Raw genomic sequence first — 26,004 nt, forward strand, 5'->3', positions numbered from 1 at the left:
TATTTACCGCTATTGGCATTGAAAGTTCTGGCCCATGATGTCTCAAAGCACCAAAGTAGAAGAATTTATCAAGATGGAAGTGTACAATTAAACACGTGTTCTGCAGTTTTATTGGATTTCTTGTGGGTGGCAAGATGAAACAAGGCTACAACTTTCCTCAGCAAGTGCACTGAAGAAACAAGCTTGCTTCATAAGTTGAATGGCCATTTTTTGTTCCATTCTTTCTTAGGGTGATATTTAGTCTGCTAGCTGAGTGGTTACAGTAAGCTGCCATATTGTAGATGAGACACTCATATTGTGAGTTCATGTCCCTCCAGGATAAAATGTATGTATTAAATTCAATAAATGTTGTGATTTGTGGGCTGACAAAGAAGTTACCATGAAAGATATCATATTGCTGTAAAAATCCACTGGTTCACTGCTATTCTTCATAGGGGGAACCTGGTCTGGGCTACACATGACTCCAGTCCCACACTTAATGGTTGATTCTAAATGCCATCAGAGCTCTCAGGGGTGGGCAATAACAACTGGCTTAATAGTGTTGCCCACATTACGAGAAATAAAAAAATACTTTAACTCACGGGGCCAGATTTTTGTGGATGAGGCAGATTTTTGTTCAAGTCAGGAAACTTCCCAACCCAGCAACCCATCTCCTTTAAAAGGGCCCCCGCCCAGTGTACTTTTGTTCCAGGGGCAGGATGGAGTCGGGCCAGCCCCCTATGGAGGCAGACTCGAGGCGACAATGGAGGCGGTCAGATCCTGGCACTGGAATGTACACCTCTGTGTACTGGGCATCACCCCAGTTTTAATGATAAATATCAGGCCCACAAAACCATACCCCCCCCCCCAACCTACATTCCTCCTCCATGCCCTGATACTCCATGACCCCCATGTATCCTCCATAGCCACTCATCCAGTATCCATTGCGGGAAGACCTCAAGATATCTTTGAAATGGACATTAAAAAAAAACTTTTAACAATCTAATAGAGCTGAGAGACACATTCTACAGAAAAAAACCTCTCATCCCAAACAAAAATGTAAATCCCCTCAAGTGGGAAATTTGTTATAAAACAAACACTTATCCAATCACAATTTAAAGGCAGTTAATCCTTTAATACCCTCTTCAAACTGTAAATCAAAATGTGAACAAAGCATCCCTCCCGCTAACAGCCCCCCAACATCCCTCCTTTGAGATAAGTGGTTCTGGACCTTTTAAACTCAGCCAAGCATTCATATTAGCCCCAGCTATAAAAATAAATTCTGGGAAATGTCAACAATGAAGTCCATTGACATTGAGAAATCAGATGGCCTTATTTTTAAGCTGCAGCTACATTTCCCTTTCCATTACAAAGCAGATTGCCTCTCAATCAATGGAATAAAACAGGAACTCAGACTATTTTTAATGTTCAATAACAGCCATTTTTTTCAAAACTCAGTCTTAACTAGATGGGAGAGTTTCCCAGCAGATTTTCTAAAGTTTTGAATGCATTATAGCACTTTCTCTACTGGAAAAAAGCACTGTAAAGCATGTCAACACTTACACAATGGTAGTCAATGTAATAGTCAATGTACCTTTGCAGGACAGAGCCCTATAATCGCTGCAGTAAAAACACATATAACTTGCAACTCCTCTGTGGTGCTCGGAACCACATCTCCTACCACAACAGGCCCGATTCCATGAAAAAAGCGGGGTGTCTGAAATGCCCACCTCCACAATAGAATAGGCAAGGGCACAATTGCTGAGTTCAGGCTTACCACTTGCACCCTTATCCAAGGGCCTTAAAAACAAGGGTGGGAATTTCAGAGGCGTGTCCCACCTGCCATTTTTAAATCCTCCTTCTTCCATTCCGAAACAGATGGAGGCATGAAAATCCTGGCCGTAATGTTTGATAAGCAGTAATCGTTGTGGAAAACATAGCAGATGAAAGGCATTCAATACATTTCAATAGACATAAAGTCTCTTATACTTAATCTTTATTATATTACATCATTTTCATTTGGAAGACCACAAATATAACAGAGTTCCTTACATTGTATTTTTTGGCAACAATGGAATACTTTCTACATTCACCTGATAAAGGTTGTAGTGTGCGTGTGTAAAGAGTGAGGAGACCATAACAGAAGGAGAATGAGTTTCTCTTTTAAAAAGGCACATTGACCTACTTTTACCCTGAATTTTCCTGGTGTGGCATTTCTAGCAAATATCTGTGGTACAAATACAGCTATAGCATTTTATACCATAGATATTCATGGACTAAGGGTTAACGAATGCACAAATGGCATTCCTCTGTCTACCGTGCCGCAGCTCCACTGTCAAAACTGGAATCACTTTTAGTGACTGTGTTTCCACTGTGAATCCAGAATAAAAACGATGCAGGTGCTCTAATTGTCAGCAGAGACCATTCCATTTCAGCACTAGCTAGTAATTATAGCACTTTCATTTTTTTGGCTGTTCAGTCCAAGATCTATGAGGTAACAATGCTGGGAAATAGAATTTATGTTCACTTTTGCAGTGACAAAATAATGCTCTCTCTGATCTAGTACAGTGTTGGCTAGATGTGAATAAGGCATTTCCCCTTACATACTTCCAACAGTACATCCCAACAATTTTAGAAAAGAATCTGGATGAATATTTCCATTTACTTCACATTCTATACCCGAATGCCCTCTCAGAGACACTGATTCATCATTACCATATTAATGCTGTCTGTCTTTTCTAGATGGAACTTGAGACTAGGAAACACATCTCTGGGAAGGATAGGCTAACTACTGTTTGTTCACATTTTTCTTTCCATTTAATGAGACAGACAAGCTCAAACGCAAACCCTAGTAGACTGTATGAGTACAATTATGTCGATTTTCCTCATAGTAACAGTTTCCAGATCACATTAAGTCCCAGAAATTGCACTTTCAGCACGCATTGATAACTGTGGTGGGAGTGTTTCACTTATTCAGTCTTTTTGCATTTCTTCTTCCTTGTCCCTTCATTAAGTTCCTCCTTTGTCTTGGCCGTGTATGGAGACAGATTGCAAGGGGTGCTGCTCTGCATATTGTCACGAGAACAGACACGATCATGATCATCGTAGATACCGCAGGCATTCCCAAAGACAATGGGGCAAATAAAGGCTTCAATTGGAGCGAAAGGTGACCCATGGGAGTGTGTCGCTGTCATGAATATCTACAATGGCAGAATGTAAAATGTCAATAGCTAGTGACATTCATTTGCTTATAACATAATTTTTCTGACATTATTTTAGTCATTTGTAATTATAATTAAATGAAGAACAGGAATAGATAATTTAGGCCCTCAAGCATGTTCCACTATTCAGTTAGATCATGGTTGATCTGTACCTCAACTCCATTTACCTGCCTTTGATCAATATCTCTTAGCTAAGAAAAATCTTTTGATTGACCCAGCATCCACAGCCTTTCAGGATAGAATTCCAGATTTTCAATGCCTTTTGTGTTCTAAATGGTTTAGAATGCACCCCCTTATCCTGGATTCCTAAACCAGAATTGTCATTCTTGAAGCTGAAGTGGATTACCTTGCACTTCCCCATATTGAACTCCATCTGCTATGTCTATGGGCAGAAACATCCCAGATTTGCACTAAGTGCGGTAGCAGGTAAGAAAAAGGATGTTTCACCCACTGGCCGCAATGGCGGGTTTTTTGGCTGTATCGACCCATTCCCGGCTTCATTAATAATGCATTCCTGGGAAACACAGTGGATTGCTGGCGGGGCGGCCTCTGATTCACCCGCCGTGCCTTCAGGCCTTCAGTAACCCAGTCACCATATTTAAAGGGCACCCTGCACAGAGCTAGCATTCTCTAAGTGATCTGAAGCTGCTGCAAAGTCATAGCTGCCAAAGGGAGGAAACATGCTGGCCCCAAATTTACCGACGCCTCCCTCAGACCTACAGGATGGATTGGACGTCTGCCGCAAAGTCCTCTACTCCCGCCCTGGGAGAAGACCAGCAAGCAAGGTGACAAATCCAGCATGGGAAGCAATGGCAGAGGTGGTCATCACCAAACCCCTGCAAAAGAGGACAGCCATCTCGTGCCAAAAGAGGATGAATGATCTCCATTCCGGCAGGGCAATTCACTCTTATCACTCTCAAATCACACACACACAAACCCATCACACATCCACAGGGATCTCACTCACTGTCAGTTCAAGGGAAATTATCATTCACTCTCTCACACACACCTTCATCTGCCCTGCGGATTGTGTCCTCATCACGTTCATGGCACTACTCACCTCCCACACATGCCAGGCATCCTTTTTATCTGGCCTGGCAGGCGTCCTGCTTACACTCTTTCCAACAGTCTTCATGCAGGACAAGCTGGCACACAACAAAAGGGAGAAGTCGTAGACTGGTTGAGGAATGCCTGACATCAAGGTCCTAACAGACTTTGAAAGAGAGTCATTCAGCTGCCCGATCTGGACCATTCCTGTGCTTACAGTAAGGTCGGCAGTGCTTAACCAAATGAGGATCCAGCAGTGCAACATCCATCAGACAACCATGCTGTGAGTCAGTTCCCCTGTTCCACAATCCCCTGCCATGCACGAATTATCTCTCCTTGTTTTCACAGGCACATCTGGGAGGCAGCTGAGGGGGCCCATGAGCCTGGTCCTTGACTCAAGCCTCGAAGACATCTCGGAAGAAGAATCTGATGACACCTCGATTGAAGCACATTCACAGCGTTCACCCACACCCTCCACCCACACCCTCACCCACACCCTCCACCAGCACAGAGCACACACCTGGGTGGGACCAAGTTCTAGAGTATCCTTGGGGTCACAATCTGGTGGGCATATCACCCTGTCTGATCCACAGCAGGCAGCAGCAAGGACTTCCCAGGTTTCCAGCACTCAAAGGACTGCTGGAGGCCAGAAATCTGCTGAATCCAAGTCAGATGAGGAGCCTCTGGACTCGGTCATACCTCAGTTGCTGGAGCTGCAAAGGCAAGCTCGGGAACATTAGGGAGGGATGTCCGCTGCACTCCTCAGATTGCAAGGCACAATTGTCCGCCTTCAGTCTGACACGCCACCGCACTGAGGTCAAAACTTGTAGGATGGCGGCCGCCATGGAGACCTTGATCCAGGACACCTGTCCTGCACTGCTGCGCTGGCTGAACTCCATCGCTGATGCCATAGTTGGCCTCCAGCAGTGTCAACGTGAGAGGGCTGCAGGGCAGCTCGATCTCACTCCAGCTTCCCCTTCTGGTCAAAGAGTCAACCTGGGGCACTCGGGCACCCATAGGGAGGAGCATCAGCTGGTGCACACCCCAGGCCATCCACCCAGGTGACTCCGGGAGTGTCCGACGCATCCAAATCCCCTCCTGTGACCCAAGCAGGCCGGGGCCCTCCAGGTCTTGGCCCTCCAGAGGACGCCCATTAAGGTCATCACAGACAGGGCACAGCAGTCAGCAGGCTGCCTCCACCTCCACTGTGGATGTCGGGGAGCACCAAGACATAATGGCAAGGTTAGGAAGATTAAGAAGATGTAACTCGAGTTATCAACAGATCGCATGTAACTCATTCGAGTACATTCACAGTTCTTGGTTTCCGGCAGTGGGACATGAACCCACAACCTTCTGACTCAAAGGCGAGGGTGCTATGAACTGAGCCACAGCTGACACAGCCTGGGCACGGGTGTTAATCACTTGTACATAATATTCACTATTGTAAATAAACTCCCAAGAATGTCTCCTTACCTATGGCTCTTTGTTATGATAAGCAGTGTTTGTGTCACTCAGATGTGAAACCTTGGTTCCTGCAGAAGATAAAGGCAGGTGTCTCAGTCCAGGGCCTCTTTTCCATGCAGTTCCACTTCAGACTAAAGTGGTGGTCTGGCTTGACACTCACTTGGCACATTATTGATGCCTGCACCTCGATGCTGCTTGTCATTGCTCCTAGAATGTCGTGGGCAGGCATCAGAGATTTCCATTATTCTCTCTGAGCGCTCCCAGCACCTTTGAGGTGGGGCTGGCCCTCCCATCTCCTCAGCACCTGTGACTGATGACGCTGTGCTCCTGAAGGGGTCAGGTGCTGAAGGCTGACAAAGAATTAGGTGAATTTAAAGTTTTACAGCTGCATCTCCATGATATGACCCTGATCACAAAAGTGCAAGTGAGCTGCCCTCAGCCCGACAGGAGTCAGACATTCACAGAGGCAATGTAAAGATCTATGGAGTGTCCTCACTGCATGTCATCATCATCCTCCTGGAATCTAGTGACTATTAGGACCTCCACTGCGTCTCTATGACATGAGCCTGAGTACTGAGGGTATGTACCCTGCCATCAGCCAGACAGGAGTGAAACGTTCACAGATGCAAGGTGAGGATGTCAGGACTGTCCTCACTGCATCTGGTCATCATCCTCCACGAATTTTGCAGCTATGAAGGCCTTCCAATCTTCTGCCTGCCTCAAGAAGCCTTCTGTTTTATCATCATCATCATCATCATCATCCTCCATTGCCTGGGGAATTGGAGCCAGGAAGGCATTCTGTGGGGCCTGCAGAGGAAAGAGTAGAGGGAGAGAGGATGAAGGCCTTCCAAACGCACCTGCCTCATCTGACCAGTGCGATGGCCTTATCGTGGGCATCCTCACCTTTGAGGGCCTCACTATCATCATCCCCCTCAACGTCCTCCTCATCAGAGGATACGTGCAGCTCCCCCATCTCCTCAGCCAGGTCTTCCCCCCATTGCAGCGCCAAGTTGTGGAACGCGCAGCAAGCGACAATGATGCGCGACACCCTCTGGGGCCTGTACTACAGGGCTCCACTAAACCTGTCGAGGCACCAGAACCTCATTTTCAAGATGCCTATCATTTGGTCCACCAAAGTCCAGGTCGCGGCATGAGCCTTGTTCTGTTGTTCTGCAGCAGTCTGCGGTTGCCGCACCAGCATCATCCACCATGTCCTCTACAGGTAGCCCTTGTCCCCAAGGAGCCGACCCTGCAGCTTCTCTGGACCATGGAAGATGTCAGGGATCTGAGACCTATGAAGGATGTAAGAATCGTGGATGCTCCCTGGGAATCGTGCGGAGACCTGTAGGATACATTTGTGGTGGTCGCACACCAGCTGAACGTTCAGAGAGTGGAAGTCCTGCAGTTGACATAGTTGACTGCATTTTGCCATGGAGATCTAAACACTACATGAGTGGAGTCGATGGCATCCTGCACCTGTGGAAAACCAGAGATCTGCGCAAATCCCAGTGCTCTTGTTTCCTGGCTTTCCTGATCCCGGGCGAAATGCACAAAATTCTGTGCCTTCACGAAGATGGCATCCATGACTTCCTGGATACACTTGTGCGTGGAGGCTTGCAAAATCCCACACAGGTCACCAGTGGAGCCCTGGAAGGAGCCACTGACGTAAGAATTGAGCGCCGCAGTCACATTCACGGCCACAGGCGGTGGATGCCCTCCATGTCCCTGTGGCGCAAGATCCTACAGCAGGTGGCATATGTGACTGACCAGTCTTTGCCAACACTGGTTCTCAGTCATCTGCACGAATGACAGGCGCTGTCTAGCTAGGTGCCTCCAAGTGACAGCTTGTTGTGGATCTTCAACTGCGTGCACAGGAGGCCCTGCCGCACCTTCATCTTGATGGAGGTGCTCATTCCTTTGTCGAGCCAGGTGCCTCCGCCACTCCTTCTTCTCTGGTCCCTGTAAGCCATGAGGCAAACCGCTAAATCATCAGGCTTCATGATGTTCTCCTCCTGCAGGATCAAAGAGAGAAACATGTGGGTTAGCATATACATCCTAAGAACCTCTCTTGGTTAAGTCTAAAGGCCCCTTCATGCATGCAGGAGAGTGCTGGACACTACTTGGATGGCCATAGAAACATAGAAAATAGGAGCAGGAGTAGGCCATTTGGCCCTTTGAGCCTGCTCTGCCATTCATTATGACAATGGCTGATCATCCAACTCAATACCCTGCTCCTGCTTTCTCCCCATAGCCTTTGATCCCTTTCGCCCCAAGAACTATATCTAACTCCTTCTTGAAAACATACAATGTTTTGGCTTCAGCTACTTTCTGTGTTTGTGAATTCCACAGGCTCACCGCTCTCTGGGTGAAGAAATTTCTCCTCATCTCAGTCCTAAATGGTCTACCCCGTATTCGCAGACTGTGACCCCTGGTTCTGGACTCCCCCACCATCGGGAACACCCTTCCTGCATCTACCCTGTCTAGACCTGTTAGGATTTTATAGGTTTCTATGAGATCCCCCCTCATTCTTCTGAACTCCAGCGAATATAATCCTAACCAACTCAATCTCTCCTCAAATGTCAGTTCCGCCATCCCAGGAATCAGTCTGGTAAACATTCGCTGCACTCCCTCTTATAGCAAGAACATCCCTCCTCAGATAAGGCCAAAACTGCACACAATATTCCAGGTGTAGTGCGCTCATTGGCTGTCCAAAACCCCACCCACCTCCGATTGGTGGCAGCTTCGGCTATGGACTGAATGCTGTGCTCTCAACTCAGGTGCAGGCATTCTCCTAACCTGCACTGCAAGGCTACGCTATTAGCTTGAGCCATAATGGATACTGGTCCAAACCTTAATAAACACATTGCAAAGGGCTGTGAGTGCCGCCACCAGTGATTGCACAATGGCCACCTTTTTACAAGGGGATTGTACAACTTGCCCAGTCAACCAATTGTTCTGCTGCCCCCTGAAATGCACATTAATTTACATTTCCTGCCTAAGGGGTGAAAATTTCTTGAGCATTTGGTGGCATTTTCATGCTTTTGCATTGCTTGAATGGGCAAAAAGCTTCAGAGGCCCAACTCTAAGCATGTCAATGGAGCTACAGCTGAACAGCCTCAGCTGCAAAAGAATGCTCATTTTTGACAAGCTTTTCCAAGTGCGGGGCTGCTTCCATCACCTCCCCTCCCCCCGCCGCCCAGGCATGTGCTTGCGTGTTTCCTTCAGTCTGTCTGTGCTGCCTTGCTCCCCACGCCCCCAGCATGTGCTTGAATATTTCCTTCAGTCTATCTCTGCTGCCTTGCACCCCACGTGAATGCGTGGTGCCTCTTTCTTGATATCTTACCTCCAAGTTCCTCTTGAAGTTCAGGTCGCCAAGTGCACATCTTTTAAAGGCAGTCGTGAAGCATGCCAAGGGTGGTAAATTTGACGTGGGGTGATGATTCCAATGAGCAGGGCTTATAAATAGATGTAAATAAATTAAAATGACCTTCCCGACGTGCGGTGGCGGGAAGCGTGACCTGTTATTAACGGTGAAGCAGACAATCGCAAACTGGTTTCGTGACGGCATAAAATCGATTTTTGACCTTCTTACCAGAAGTCCCCCTGCCCGCCATGATGCCCAATGCCAATGGGGCTTGAAAATTCCAGCCTCATTTTTTTCTAACTTCCTGCTCCCATCTACAGCATTTACTGTGCCCTCTTAGCGTCATCTGCAAACTTGGATGTACAACTCTTTATTTCTATGTAATATGTATATATATATGGTGAAAAGCTCAGTTTAATTTAGTTGTCTCTGGATATATTTTAACATGTGTTATTACTAACATTGACTTATAAACTGTTTGAAAGAGTTCTTTTATTTTAAAATGAGGAATCAGTTGCAGTTCCATAGGAGGCATAAAGAACCTGAAGGGTTGCATTTAATGAGAATACCCTTTTTCATCAACAATCCAAGTCTTACATAAAAACCACCTCTTCTCTAAATTATATTCAAAAATGTGTTATCCCCATCAGATAAGCAACAGGATACACAATCACCAAATTAGTGGCATAGCCGTAGCATTATGAATTAGTATTACAGTAGCATTAAGGATAGTTAAATCAATCAGTAGAACAGTGGAATGTGTCAGTATAACTGGTAGAATCACAATGGTAGTAAGGATTGATATCTCTAAAAATCTTAATGGTATGGGGATTAGAATGTCTGCAGTGCAGTGGTGATGTGGACAGATTATCTGAACATGATCACTTTGCTGTTTGTGTGACCTTGCTATGCTCAATGGCTGTCGTGCTTCCTACATTTAAAGACTACATTTCAAGAAGAATTTAATTGGTTGTAAAACCCTTTGGAACATCCTGAGGTCATAAAAGGTATTATATAAATGCAAGTTTTTCTTTTTTTGGTCAGTCAGTGATAGCATGGGTTGGTACTACTGACAGTCTTTTGTCTTTGGCATTCTAAGTGCTATGTTCCATTGGTATCTTTTGCATTGTGCTTAGTCTGAATTTTTGCTGTCCAAAGCCTTAATGGTTGCTCACTCTAAAGGACAGCATTAAGTATGACCAGGCCCTGTATTCATACAATTCAAGATGGATTGGAACATCCCTGCAACCTCTATCCCTTCCTTTGCTTCATATTATTACTAGGAGTGCATCCGCTAGTAATAAAGTGAAAAAAACCATAGGTGAGGTGAGAGTGATTGCCCTTGACATCAAGAAAGCAACTCGACTAAGTGTGGACTAAGGAGCACGAGTAAAATTGAGGTAAATGGAAAACACTCTCCACTTGCTGCAGTCATACTTAGGAAGGTGGTGGTTGTTGCAGCTCCCAGATAACACTGCTAGAATTCCTCAGGACAGTGTAATAGGCCCAAACACCTTTAGCTGCTCCATTAATCACCTTCCCTCCATCATAAAGCCTGAAGTGGGGATGTTCACTAACAATTACACAATGCTCAGTCCCATTTGTAACTCCTCAGATAATGAAGCAAGACCTGGACAACATTCAAGTTTGGGTTAATAAGTGGCAACTAACATTCGCGCTACACAAGTGCCAAGCAATGACCATTTCCAACAAAAGGGAGTCTAAACATCTCCTGTTGATATTCAAAGGCGTGACCATTGATGGATCCCCCAACATCAACATCCTGAGGGTTACCATTGACCAGAAACTTAAATGGACCAGGTACATAAATACTGTTGCGACGAGAGGCTGTGAACTGTGCAGTGAGTAACTCACCTCCTGACTCCCCAAAGGCTGTCCACCATCTACAAGGCACAAGTCAGAAGTGTGATGGAATATTCTCCACTTGCCTGGCTGAGTGTAGCTCCAGTAACACTCAAGAAGCTCAACACCATCCAGGACAAAGCAGTCCACTTGTTTGGCACCCCATCTACCATTTTAAACATTCACTCTCTCCACCACTGACATACAGTGGGTGCAATGTGTACCATCTACAAGTTGCATTGCAGCAACTCAACAAGACTTCTTCAACAGCACTTCCGAAGCTGCAACCTCTACCACCTAGCAGGACAAGGGCAGCAGGTTACTGGGAGTACCACCACCTGCAAATTCCCCTCCAAGCCACACACCATCCTGACTTCGAAATATATCGCCATTCCTATGCTGTTGTTGGGCAAAGTCCTGGAATTCCCTACCTACTAGCACTTTAGATAAACCTACACCACACGGACTATAGCAGTTAAGAAGGCAGCTCACCGGCAACTTGTCAGGGGCAATTCGGAGTGGGTAATAAATGTTGGCTTTGACAGCAGCTCTCACATCCCATGAATGAATTTTTTAAAAACCATGTCCTAATAGACAACATTTAAAAACACCAAAACAAAGATTAGAAGTTTTGAATAACAATCAACATTGACTTTCAATATTTCAACCTCTCATGAACTTTTAGGTTGGAAGGGCATTCCCCACTTACCAAGGCAAGGCTTGGCACGACGCATTCCTGAATCCTATTTTTATTTTAGTGAATTGAAAAGATGTATTTACCTTTGTAACAACCATGAAGATAGTGAATAGGAAGACGATGTTGTGTTTGGATATGGGAAGCCAGCGAGCCTGCTGTAGGGTGAAGATAACTGCTCCAACCAAACTAGCTTTTGTCGGGCTGCGAGAAGTCATAATAAAATTGTACAGTTAGCTTCACCATCTGTGCAATATTTACAATTTCATTTTAGTGAATATTTTGAGAGATTTTTTGCGCTCTTAATTTCCATGTCTAAATCATTTTAATAGCTGAAAACGACAATAGATTGTCTGCTTTCAGGTTCCACCAGAAGGTTTGTGACTTCAAATCATCAGCAATGCTGTTCATGACTCTTCTGTTCCCTTGTGGGGAGAACCTAGTTTCTGCTTAGTGTCCTTTTCACCACCAACACCCCGACCCCCACTAAACCCCTCCACCACCGCTCCCATCCCTCCCACCTTTCCACATCAGCATGGCTGAGACCTGAAGAACAAGACTGAACCTGCATATGTCACTGTCATCAAAGATTCAAACATTAATTCCTCCACCCTAGAAATAACTGGGGGAAGGCGGAAGGGAAAGTAGTTTTGAGTGGCAGAATGAAGCAGGCTTCTATGAATCGACAGCCCATTTTATATTCCTTTTCATATTCTTTCCCAAAATTGGGCAGGTTGCAAAACAGGCTGTCAGTTCCCTTTAGCTCATTTGCGCTACTGCCCAGGATGAATTTTATCCCCTGTGTGCTGCTATTTTCACTTACAAGGACATGTTGAGAAATTCATTTGTTTCTGGCTTCCAGACTCCACGAATTAGCTGCTCAAAGTTGGAGATCAATGCAACTCCAGCACCTGTGGGAAACAAAATAACAATGACCACCACCAGTTAGTGGTCCAAGAAGATCTGGGTTTTTTCCTGCCTTGACTGTATAGCTAGCTTTATCTCTATACAGATTGCAATTTTCCATATCACAAATTTTTACATTCTTTGAAACCAATACCAAAACCCATTTCAGGTTCAACTGCAAAGAAATAAATTTTGCTTGAGGAGAAGGCAGCTGGAAGATAGGTAGCTCTCACGAGATTTCCAATTACTCGCACAGTAAGGGCAGGACTGGTTAACACAAAATGAACATTTAGCACTGTAATACCTAGTGTAACAAATCAAAAATTAATAGATAAAAGGTGACTTACCTTTGGCCCATCCAACCAAAGCCATGATGATCCATCCATGGTGGTAGGCGTGGTGTGCATGGACAACACCCATACTAATTTTGCGGACCCGCACCACCTCTTTCATAGCAGTAAGCACCAACTTCACAGGCATGAAGGCCACACATTTGTAGAAAAGGTTCAGCGGGCAGTAAAAGATTAGGTACCTAAGTTGAAATCATGGGTTTATTTGAGTCAGTAACGAATGTTCATATACTTTCATTATTAGCAACTAAAACTTATTTAATGGGTGCTATATAAAACCAACATAAGTGTCATCAAATACGTTTTTAATGTGATTTACTTTGAAGATTTCTTTCGCCCACAGTGCCCTGGAACAGTAGGCACAGTTTCAAGCTGCGTAATGCCTCTGCTGGGTTCTGAAATTCATTAAGCGACTGAGATGATCTAAGTGGAGGAAGCTTAAAATAGAGGGGAAAAAATCCAAAAGGTAAGGGTTTACAAAAATTGCCATCACTAAAAATTTCAATTGTTTTGCAATTCTCTTTTGCTTTTCCCAGATCTTGGTAAGCCATGACTGTCATTAGTACAAATCCATTGTGTTTACACATCATAGCCACTGAAAATGAAAGAAAGTGTAGAATGCAACTGAAAATTGTTTTAGCTGAATTGTAAGATTCATCTCTCAAATTACTGTACAATTGTTCTCCTTAGAGAAGGTTAATGGACGATTTAATAGAGGTGTTAGAAATTCTGAAGGACTTTGATCGAGTAAATAAGGAGAAACTGTTTCCACTGGCAAGATGGTCAGTGTCCAGAGGACACAGATTAAAGTTAGTTGGTAAAAGAACTGGGGGAGTGGCATGAGGAGAATTTTTTTTAGGAAGCAAATTGTTGTGACCTACCTGATAGGCTGGCGGAAACAAATTCAATTGTAACTTTCAAAAGAGAATTGGATGTATACTTGAAAAGTCAAACATTTCAGGACTGTGGGGAAAGAGCAGGGGAGTGATACTAATTGGATAGCTTTTTCAAAGAGCTGGCACAAGCACGATGGGCTGAATGACCTGTGTTGTAAGATTATTTGCACAAATGGGTCTAAAGTTAAGAGTTAGAGAACAGTTGGGAGTGTGAGGCATTCTATTGTCCTTCCCAGAATAAATTAGCGTTTTAGTTTAGATAAAAGATACAATCTCTCCACATACAAATATAGATTCTGTGACAGGTCCTGCAGTTAAACAAAACAGGCTTTTTTTCTGTGTGGTCCTGAAGTACACAATTTTCTGGTCATCCTAAGCTAACATGTAATAAATATTAATTTGTAAACTAGTGTAACTGCATGTGTAATATATATTAATATATAATTAATTAATATATATAGCCTATTGCTCCTAATTCGTATGTTCATATGTATATATGTAAACAGTTATGTTTATGCTCCATTTCATTTAGTTAATTAACTGATTCATTAAGAGCTAGAATGCACTGCTTGAGAGTATTGTGGAGGCAGATTCAATTGATTCAGAGAAAAGATTTGCAGGGCTATTGGGAAAAGACAGGGAATTGGCACTAGTTGATTTGCAGAGCGCAGCCGTGGACACAATGGATGAAATGGGCTCCTTCTGTGCTGTAACCATACAATGATTCTGTGTAGTGTGTGGTGTGTCAATGAGCAATACGAATCCAGAAAGTCCAGATTCCAGTCTCTGTTTTTTGTTGCATTGACAACACAATCATAAGCCTCAGCATTTTGAATTTGGAAAGAGAAATCAACCACACCTCTAAGCATCTTCCTATTATAGGAATTGACTCACACTACCCTATATTTACTTGCACAACAGTGTAATCACAGGAGTTGGAGTGTAACAATAGTACCTCCTTGTGACCTAAACACACATCTATCTTTTGCACATGTACTTCTCCAATTTCTCTAAAGGTGGATCAAAGAAACACTTGGTAAGTTGAAGCTTAATACAATGTTAAGCTGCTTTATTTGACAATGAGCGAAGACAGTGAATGTTGTGATCAGATTCTTTTAAATCCATTGATATAACTTGTAATTATGCAATAATAGAAAATCTAATGAATACATTATGCTTTCCCACATTTCATAGATTACTTAGAATTTTACAGCACAGAAACAGGCCATTCAGCCCAACAGGTCTATGCCAGTGTTTATGCTCCACACAAGCCTCCTTCCATCCTAAACAAAAACAGAATTACCTGGAAAAACTCAGCAGGTCTGGCAGCATCGGTGGAGAAGAAATCAGTTAATGTTTCGAGCCTTCATGGCCCTTCGGCAGAACTGAAGCATAGTTAGGAGAGGGGTGAAATATAAGCTGGTTTAAGGTGGGGGGGGGCGGTGGGGGAGAGAGAAGTTGAGGGTGTGGTGATTGTGGAGATAAGCAAGCAGTGATAGGAGCAGATAATCAAAAGATGTCACAGACAAAAGGATCAAAGAGGTGTTGAAGGTGGTGATATTTGTCTAAGAAAAGTGCTAATTAAGAATGGAAGACAGGACACTCAAAGTACAGCTCTAGTGGGGCTGGGGTGGAAAAGACTAACAAGGTTTTAGTTTTAGATTTAAAAATAATGGAAATAGGTGCCTAAACATGGACCAAAGAGCTGAACTCCACAGGTAAGGTGAGAGTGATTGCCCTTGACATCAAGGCCGCATTTGACCGAGTGTGGCATCAAGGAGCCCCAGCAAAACTGGAGTAAATGGGAATCAGGGAGAAAACTCTCCACCGGTTGGAATCATACCTAGCACAAAGGAAGATGATTGTGACTGTTGGAGATCAATCATCTCAGTTCCAGAACATCACTGCAGGAGTTCCTCAGGGTAGTGTCCTAGGCCCAACCATCTTCAGCTGCTTCATCAATGACCTTCCTTCCATCATAAATACTGTGGCTACAAGAGCAGGTCAGAGGCTAGGAACCCTATTGCGAGTAACTCACCTCCTGACTCCCCAAAGCCTGTTCACCATCTACAAGGCACAAGTCAGGAGTGTGATGGAATACTCTCCACTTGCCTGGATAAGTGCAGCTCCAACAACACTCGAAGCTTGACACTATCCAGGACAAAGCAGGCCGCTTGATTGGCACCACATCCACAAACATTCACTCCCTCCACTACCGACACACAGTGGCAGCAGTGTGCACCATCTACAAGATGTACTGCAGAAACTCACCAAGCTTCCTTAGACAGCACCTTCCAAACCCACGACCACTACCATCTAGAAGGACAAGAGCAGCAGATAGATGAGAACACTACCACCTGGAAGTTCCCCGACAAGCCATTCACCATCCTGACTTGGAAATATATCTCCGTTCCTCCATTGTCGCTGGGTCAAAATCCTAGAACTCCCTCCCTAACAGCACTGTGGGTGTAACTACACCCCATGGACAGCAGCGTTTCAAGAAGGCAGCTCACCATCACCTTCTCAAGGGCAGTTAGAGATGGGCAATAAATGCTGGCCTAGCCAGCGATGCCCACATCCCATAAATTAATTTTTTTAAATGTTGCCTAGGCCCCAAGCTCTGGAATACCCTCCTACATGTCTCCAGTTCTCAACCTCGCTTTCATCCTTTAAGACACTCCTTAAAGCTATTGGTCATCTGACCTAGTATCTCCTTAAGTGGCGCAGTGTCTTATTTGGTTCTATAATACTCCTGTGAAGCACCTTGTGATGGTTTCATTTCATTAAAGGCACTATATAAATATAAGTTGTTGTTGTCGTTTACTTGGTGAGTGCCCAGGACAGCAACTCTACAATACAATGGTTGTGAGCTGTTTATCATTTGTCAAGACAAGCAACAAATTGTTAACTCATTGGCATCTTAATGACCTATTATTGCATATCCATCTTTCTGTGAAAAGATAATCAAAAGATTCCAAAATGTGATTGGAATTCATCTTAACATACAAAATGACAGACAATGATGCAGCCTCTTCTATACAGTTGTGGTGCCTTACACATACACTCCCCACCTCATGTCAAGCCACATAAAAACCCATGTCAATTACGGAGTAGAAAAGAATCTTTTCCAACTAGCCCAGGAAACCATTCTGGCCCTGACTGATGTTACACAGTACCTACACTTGTACCAGGTGACCTCCATCCGAACTAGAAACAGCTCTCACTTGAAGAAATTTAACAATCAACATTCATCACACAAACCAACAAACTTGTTTTACAAGTTCACTATTCCTCTGCCCATTAACCTTGATCAGATTATCCCTAAATTTATGTTTCTGTAGATACCCAACTCTTTGAACTGATCTGGGTAACTATGATGATTTAAATTGGAAATTAATCATGTGGGTCTCCTCTATACCCACCCTCAATATCACCTAGTAGGGCACAGTATTTTAACTGGAGTCCAAACAAGGTCTTGTATAAGTGAAAAATCGTATGATTAGTTTTATGGTGAATTATGCTATAAATATACCCTTGTATCTTCATGGTCTCATCTGACCACTACCTCGGAGCTTGTCACATCCATAACAAAAAGTGAATTTAACAATGTAAATTCTCTGAACGACAAAATCTATGTCCACTCACCAAACTGCAGTTGCCAGCAAGATGTGAGAAGTGTTGTTAAAATAATGGAGGGGGGATTCTCCAAGCAGTACATCAGCCATTATATAACTGGCAAAGCAATAAAGCATTGCACACATCCATGAGGCAATTGGATTACGACGGGATACATCCACTGATCCTGGAAAAATAAACAAAGCAATTAGCCATTTCTACTAGTTGTTATCCTTTTATAACTGTCATTGAAGATGAGGTGCCTTCCCCTTGGTCTCCACCACACTATCTACCTTTTGCAGCCAAAAGGGACTGAAAATCTGTTCCCTTCTTCTTGCGATGCCATCCTGAAATTGCTGGCACAAGAGTTAAAAAAGACTTGCATTTATATAGTATCTTTCATAATCTCAGGACATCCCAAAGTGCTCCACAGCCAATTAAATACTTTTGAAATGCAGCCACTGTTGTCATACAGCCAATTTGTGTACAGCAAGCAGCCACAAACAGCAATGTGATAATGACCAGATAATCTTTTTTATGATGAAATTGGTTGAGGGATAGATATAGACATCAGAGAGAATTCCCTGCTCCTCTTCAAAATAGTGGCCTAGGCTCTTTTATGTCGACCTGAGAGGGCCACGGCTAAACATCTCATTCAATTTCCTTGATTGTCAGCCTAGATTTTGTGCACAAGCCTCTGGGGTGGGACATGAACTATCAGCCTTTGATTCAGAGACAAGAGTGCAACCACTGAGCCACTGGTAATGACTACTAAGTATGACCGTCTATTCCCCATTCCCTCCATTCAGGGCCTAAAATCATAGCTGAGATTGGGAGTTTAGAAGAGGACCACCAATGTGATGCTATATTTCACTTCTTTGTGGAGGTGGGCGCAAGCCCTTTGGCTCCAAAACACTGTGCCGACACAGTCACATTTATCCCCCTCCCCTAACTCATTTCACAGTCAAGTTAGTTCCAAGCATTATTGTTCAGTTTCGGAGCCACAAGTTGGCCATATGTCCCTATCAGTCCCACATCTTCCCGAATCGCTTCAGTCCACATGCTAACAATCTGGTTCTCATGAGTTGGTTTGAGTGCTGGGACCATAGCACCTTACCACGCAGAAGGAGGCCATTTGGCCTCATGCCTTTGCCAGCTCTTTGAAACTGAATGTAGTCCAACACCCCAACTTTTTCCCATAATCCTTCAAATTAGTCCTCTTCAACTACATGTCAAACTGCCTAGTTTCTCCTGATTTTCAATATTAAAACCTCTGATAATTTTTAATACTGTAGGTTGGAGAGGTTGGGACTGTTCTCCCTGGAGAGGACAAGGCTAAGAGGAGATTTGGTAGAGGTGTTCAAAATCATGAGGGCGCTGGATAGAATAGATAGGGAGAAACTGTTCCAGCTCGTCAAAGGATTGAGAACAAGGGGGCACAGATTTAAAGTGATTTGCAATAGAGGCAAATGTGATGTGAGAAAAAGCTTTTTCGCACAGCAAGTGGTTCGGGTCTGGAATGCACTGCCTAAAAGTGCAGTGGAGGCAGGTTCAATTGAGGTATTCAAGAGGGCAATAGATGATTATTTAAATAAAATCAATGTGCAAGAGTACGGGGAAAAAGCAGCAGAATGGCACTAAGTCAATGATGCTCATTTGGAGAGCCAGTGCAAACACGATGGGCCTTCTGCACCGTCACAATTCTGTGATTCTGTATTAGGTTTCTCTGCTCGAAGGAGAATAATCCCAGCTTCTCTAATCTCATCATATAACTGAATTCCCACATCCCTGGTTACAGTTCTCTGTACCTTGGATCTTGGCAGCATTTCTAAAGTGTGATACCCAAAATTGTACACAGTACTCCACCAGAGATTTGTAAAGGTTTTTATATTCAAAGCCCTATTTACAAAGCTAGTCGTCCCATATGTTTCTTGACTGCCTTATCAACACATTGTTCCACCTTCAAAGATTTGGGAATATGCGTATTCCTCATTATAGTAGCATTTAGACTTAACTGCCTCTCCATGTTGTTTTTCCCAAAGTATGTTGTTTCAAATAATTGTTTATTTGTATTAAATTGCTTCAGCAATGTTTCCGTCTGTTTCATTAGTCTGTCCTCCTGAAGTCTGCTTCTATCATGCTTATATTTACTGCATTGCCAAGTTTTGTATCGTCTGCAGACTTTGAAATGATACTGTCAAACCCAAGACCAGGTCATTTATATAATGACAAAAAAAGCAATGGTCTTAATGGACCACTGGAAGATCCCACTGCACATTTCTCTCCAGTCAACAAAACATCTGTTCATCACAATACTCTGTCTCTTATCCCATAGTAAATTATATACCCAAGTTACAGCTGTCCATTTAATGCCAAGTGCTTTAATACCATGTGCTTCTACTTTCCGAATAAGTCTGTCATGAGATACTTTATCAAATGCCTTTTCAAACTCTACATATACATCTACTGCACCACCTCATCAACTATGTAAGAAATAGTAGTGCTATAGAATTGTAAGGAATAGTGGTATATAGAATCAGAAGTTCGTTCAGGAAAAATCTTCAGCAGTCTGCCTGAGCTAAACAGAATAGTCTTAATCATGTCAAATGATGTTTTTCACAAGGGCCTGTTATGTGGCCAAGGACACCAACCCAGAAACAGACCCTTGTGTAGGCATAGTTGGACCTGATGAGAGAGAAGCCTCAAGATCCACATATCTTAACAAATGGTAAGGTAAAATGTCCATACAAGAGATAAGTAAAAGGTTGATCTTATGGGGCCAGAGCCTGGGTTTGGAGAGGTCCACTTGAATATCTATTCCCCAGTAATTGGACAACTCAATGAATAAATGTAATTGAATGATTGACATGAGGTATCCACTGGACCCTGAAATAAGGGTTATAAATGGGCAGTCAAGAAGAAAAGCGGGGCAGATGAAGGAGAACTCCTCGAAGTGGATCCATGCTAACTTCGGTTTAACACCTCAGCCAATTTGAGAGACGACCGAAGAAGAAATCATTACCGTAGGCTGCAAATGTCAAACTGTTCTGCTTCATCATCCATCTGTCTGATTTGGGGCCGGCAAACCTTCTCATCTGTTATGAGTCTATGTCTATGTCTATCTTCATTACGTGTTGTATTTAAAGTGTTGTTCCTCAATAAACTGCCTATGTCTCCTCGACTCTTTTGCGTAAGCTGTGACTCTTGATTAAGTCTCACAATCATATCAAAAACGGGGTCACAGAAGTAGGAGACATTCTCGCCTTGGTTTGTGAGAACTGTAAACTCAATCAACCCTGTGTGATCACCACTAAGACTGCGTACGAAAGAGAGGGCATTTTAAATAAATGAAACCAGAATTACAATGACAATAGCATTTCACAGGGAACAGTTCATAGATATCCTAACAGAGAAAACAGACACACTTGAGGTGATGAACATCCTAAGAGTTTTAGAGGAGTGCAATGGGGATTACAATTACATTCTCTCTGAGGATTACAGACTCTCTGAGGACATGCAGAAATGCAACCTTAAGCTAAGAAAAAGCAGAGATAAGTTGCTCTTTGGGGCACACTTTGTCTCACTGTTAAAACAAAGTAAGTTATGTATGGAACCAAAATGAGCTGCTGCGACCACAGTTCAAAAGAAGAAAGAAAATAAACTTAAAGTTGAAATCATCATTGAAGCTGACAGCCAGGCTCTGCATCAAGAAAAATGAAACATGAAAATTACTGAAAGTAAGAAGTTACCATGTTTCTTTTGTCTGAAGTCTCTTTAAAAATTGAGTGATTTTTTTTTGCTTTGATTCTAGCACCACCCACCTTCTGGGAAAGAGCTAGAAGTCATTTAACTCTTTGTAGTCTTGTCTTTAATGTTAGCAGTATATAGGCAGGTTTTATTTTAAGTTCATTACTTGCCGACTCCAAGCATGCATATACATGTATGTATTTTGGTGGGGAACTGGAGTCATATTTTTGGTTTGAACCAGTTGAAACTCTAAATTTTCTTTTTGCCCAAGATTTAGAAGTATCACAAAAAGTTTGGCACTTTTGAGTTCATAACCCATTACAGAAATCCGTATTTCTAAATTGCCAGAAAGTGTGAATGTGATTGTTGACTGTGTTCATTTTAATTTAAGATTTTGCACCCAGAATTGGAATAAAGGTAACATTTTAATTTAAAGATGCAGTTGTGGATTTATTAATAAAAATTTACTTGTATAACAATGAAAGGCACCAAAGAATTTGTTTTTATGAATGATGAGCTTCACTTTAAAGTGACCTTTAGTGGGATGCTTGGTAGAATTCAATTTAAACTTTTCAAAACACTTTGCTTTAACTGGATGAGAGTTTTAAAAAAAGCTGCCATTGCTTTGTCCAGTTTAAATTGAAGATGTGTGGTCTCAGTGACTGTTTCCAAATATTTGTGGTGGTTTACAAAAGAAGGGTACCAAGATTTGGGGAAAAATTATTAAAATAGTTTGTTCTTTTTCAATTGGATATTTTTTAATTTATGTATCGTGGTGCAATTGCATGCAACTCAAAATGTTTCACTCCATCGTCTTGCAAATAAGCACACCGACATTAACTATTTCCGCAGACAGCTGATTTTTTTTTAGCTCACCACGCAACAGCTTTTGTTTTAGTGAAGGTAAATTTATATACTGGGTTTTATTAATTTTTACGTTTCTAAGTTGACAGAAGGAAATTATAATTAGACAAATTAACCCCTTGGGCTCTTAACATTCTTTGTTTATTCTTACAGGTGATGATTGTTTTCTGTCCACATGGCACAGCAAAAGATCCAGCAGTTTTAGGAATTTAAGAACTCATCTGCAGACATCAAGGGCAGGATTTCTAGGTCCCACTAGGGGCGGGGAACAGAGGCGGATGAAGGGATGAGGGGATGAAATAACTGGCGCCAGCCAATATGGCTTCCCACCGCTGTTCCCAGCATAGGCAAGTTTCACCAGTCCTGGGAACCTGCCCGATCCATAAATAACAGTAATTAAAGTAGCTGAAGAGCTCATTAAGAGTTAGTTGAGGGCCATGTTCAAATTTTGATGGGGGTGCATGGGTTGCACACTGGGTTTGGGGAAGATCAGGTGCATGGAGGCAGACACAGCCGGGAGCATGTCATGGCTGAACCAGGGAATTAGATAGGTGAATTAGATGAAAGAGAGAATGGCAGAGGGGCACTCGGCCATTGGTGCACAGGTCTGCACAGGTTGTGGGGAGAGTGGTCAGTAAGCACTTGGGCTGTGCAGGGGTTTGTCAACTTACTGGAATCAAGGGAGCTTAAGAAGAGGGGCCAAGGCTTACAAACGCAATTGGGAGGCCACCTGAATACAAGAAAGGTAGCAGCTGGCTATGGGAGTGTGACCCTCGGATTTTGGGCCCAGTGATGATGAGGAGCAAAACCCTTCACAGGAAGGGGTGAGCCCCATGCATCAGAGGGCATGGGAGTGGGATGAGGGGCAGGAAGACAACAGAGGCCATATCCTCAGCATAGGATCTGCTGCTGAAGACAGAGCTACCTTACAATGACCAAGAACCAGTGTCAGGGGAGACTGTAGCTCTCCAGACGGACGTTCACAGAGAGCACAGAAGACATCACACCTCACAGCATTGCTTTCCGCTCCCTGCCAGTAGCCATAAAAGTCACTTTGGCCTTGAATTTCTTCGCTCTGCCTCCTTCCAAGGGTCAGCTGCAGACTTTGATGGCATCTCACAAAACTGATACCCCATTTGCGAGAGCTGGACAATACATTTAATTTCAGACAGACAAAGCCTCGCAGGCACAGAGGGCAATGAGTTTTATCCCCATCGTTGGATTCCCCCAGATGGAGGGCATCATTGATTGCACCAGCTGAGCAATCAGTGAGATATGTCAACAAGAAGGGCTTCCACTCTTTCAGTGCTCAGCCAGTCTGCAACCACAAGAGCTTCCTGCATTTGTTCACTTTCCTCGAGCTTCATATCTCCTTCATCCTCTGCCAATTCAGGCCGCCACAGCTCTTCACTCTACTCCTTAAATCCCATGAATGAATTCTATGGGACAAGGGATATCCCTCTACAAAAGACAGAGAAGCATTACAACTGAAGACAATTGCTCACTAGGACTACCATTGAGCAAGCCATTGGTCTTCTGAAGATGCTTGGACCAGTCGGGTAGTGCCCTGCAGTATACTGCTGCAAGGGTCTCACTCATTGTGATTGTCTGCTACGCTCTCCATAGCATGGCCCTCCAGAGAGGTGTGGACCTTGAAGAGGGAGGGGCTCTGGAGGGACATAGCTCATCAGAATAGGAGGTGGAGGAGGAAGAAGCAGAACACAGAGGTGCCCTGGCTGCACAGAGAGGTGGATGGGCCCAGTGCAAGGCTTGCGGGTCTCGTCAGAATGCTATTGATGTCAGGGAACATCTGATTCATGCTCGTTTCAGCTGAATGCCTCTAACTCAGGAGGAATGGCATAGTATAAAACTCACTTTGAGCTGCCTGTTGAGAACACCTCTGTCGAAGATGCAGCCTGGAATAGCTCAACTCCTACTGCCAATAAAATATGCACATTTGTCTAGAGCCATCAGTCACTTTCGTGGACCCCTACTCTCCTTCACCACTTCATCCCTATTTTCTTGTCCCACCATTAATAAAAGGAAGCTGATATGTCTGGTTCCAAGTGCCAATATTTGTATGGTGCTCAAAAGCCAAGAATAGAAGTAATAGACACCCCAGTGACTCACTCAGTTCCCTGCCCAATACGGAGGCCTCTGTTCTTAGTAAGCCTTGTGGCCTCAGAGGAGGTAGAGGCAGCCTGCTCACTTGTCTCTGCTTGTGGCTGAGATGCCACATGGCAGACCTCCCCACTGTGGAGGTCCCAATGGGGGCGCCTCCAGAGGCTGCTACACCAGTGCCTTTGCAGGTGGAGCATCTGTCTCTGAGCCCTGCTACACAGATGCTCCCTCAGTCAGAAAGAGCAAAAAAGCAGCTGATGATGTTGGTGCCCTGTGAGGGGTGGCTCCCTCATCTTCCTTGGTGATAGCCTCAGCCCTTGGCTGGCGGTCTGGATGACTGGAAGGGGCCACCAGATTGGGCACACTCTCAACCCCTCAAACCATTTCTGAGCCATCAGTTTCACTGACCGGATGATGCTACATTGGGTGCTCATCACCCAGTGCCACCCTATCTAATCATGTGCAAGGACCCATCAAAGTGTATCTGCGCTGGTGGAAGGGGAGCTTGTATGGTTCAACAGTGCTTGGTCTGAGCTCTGCTCTGGCATCGCTTGGCCAGATGGTGGTGCAGAATCAGTCTTAGCACTTCAATTTCTGAACCTGTGGGAGACACAAGAGATCATGAGAACTAGCCTTTGAGAGCAGAAACCTTTGCAGTGCTGAGATTTCCCAATGCCTTCGACATGTTGTTGGACGGGCTAGGGTTCAATGCACCCCCTCAATGTAAACATTCCAGTTTCTATTCACCCTCTCCTCCAGTAGTGCCCATCTCATTTTTCCTGACTTGCTCTTCATCAGCGATCCAGATGATTTCCATGGTTTCCTCTTCCACTGAGGTGATAGCATGCAGGTAGGGAACCCCTCCTCTGGTCTGGGCTCTTGGGTCATTTTGAGCCCATTTCTCCTGCAAGGGCAAAAAAGAGAGAGGAGGCACTGCTGGCCTCTAAGGCCAATGCCAACAGCTCATATACATAAGACGCAGCACCATGGCTCTGAGCCTTGCTGAGTGGTCACAAGTGCCCTGAGCACAAAATCCTCCCGTGTTCAGAAGCAGCATGCACCCTCAGGCTCCTCAGTTGGTGTGTCTGCTGCAGGGTGAATAACCAGGGACCAGTCCTGAGAGTTGAGCATTGAACTTAGCTTGCCTGAGCGAATCAGGTCATTGAACCTTTTTTTGGCACTGGACCTAGTTTCTGCACATCACACTCTGTATGCTCACGTTCCGGTTGACCTCAATCCAGGTCTGCTTTGTCTGGGAAAGTGGCCTTCTCTTGCCAACCTGAAGGAAGAGGACCTCCCTCCTCTCCATCAATGCCTCAAGGAGGATTCCAGGTCAGCATCTGCAAAATGAGCGGTAGCCATGACTTGGGTTCTATACCTCTGCCTCTCCTGCTCCATGTTTATTTCAACAAATAAATCTGTGAAATAGCAATTAGTAGTGGTTGCCATGATCTATTCAAATAAAGACTATTCTCTTTCAGTCCTGCCTCCATTCCTGCCCTGCAGCCAATTAACAGACCACCCCCATGAAAATCAAGGGCTCTAAGTGCTTCCCCATGGGGACAGGATTGGGATCCAGAAACAGTCACAATGTCCATTTGCCACCCTCAGGATGAAAATCCTGCTCCAAATGCCACAACATAATGATAATTATAGACTAATGGTTTTGTGTCACACAGACTTGGCCTCAATCCATTCAGGTATTTTTTTTCCTAGACAAAATGCTTGAGAAGGGAGATATGGAAGCCACCTCCAAAATAACTGCAAGCACTTTTTCCTCTAATGTGAAACCACTGAGCCTGGGATTCTTTGTTTCTGAGATTTGAATCACTAAAAATAAATTGCTATGTGTTGCTATTTCAAGCACTCAGGG

General features: G+C 44.0%; 1 protein-coding gene across 1 annotated transcript in view; it reads right to left on the reverse strand.

Annotated features, from left to right (window-relative positions):
• Positions 1 to 1,937: 1,937 nt before the first annotated feature.
• Positions 1,938 to 26,004, reverse strand: part of tmem38a (transmembrane protein 38A) — a 45,806-nt gene continuing 21,739 nt past the window's right edge. Inside the window, exons 2-6 of the mRNA XM_078555590.1 lie at positions 17,430 to 17,586; positions 12,886 to 13,070; positions 12,456 to 12,543; positions 11,719 to 11,836; positions 1,938 to 3,179 (exon numbers count right to left, since the gene is read on the reverse strand). Coding sequence (XP_078411716.1) covers positions 2,949 to 3,179; positions 11,719 to 11,836; positions 12,456 to 12,543; positions 12,886 to 13,070; positions 17,430 to 17,586 — 779 coding nt within the window. The 3' untranslated portion in view covers positions 1,938 to 2,948. The remainder of the gene's footprint in view (positions 3,180 to 11,718; positions 11,837 to 12,455; positions 12,544 to 12,885; positions 13,071 to 17,429; positions 17,587 to 26,004) is intronic.

This window comes from Cetorhinus maximus, chromosome 13, assembly GCF_964194155.1.
Source record: "Cetorhinus maximus chromosome 13, sCetMax3.hap1.1, whole genome shotgun sequence".
NCBI lineage: Eukaryota > Metazoa > Chordata > Chondrichthyes > Lamniformes > Cetorhinidae > Cetorhinus > Cetorhinus maximus.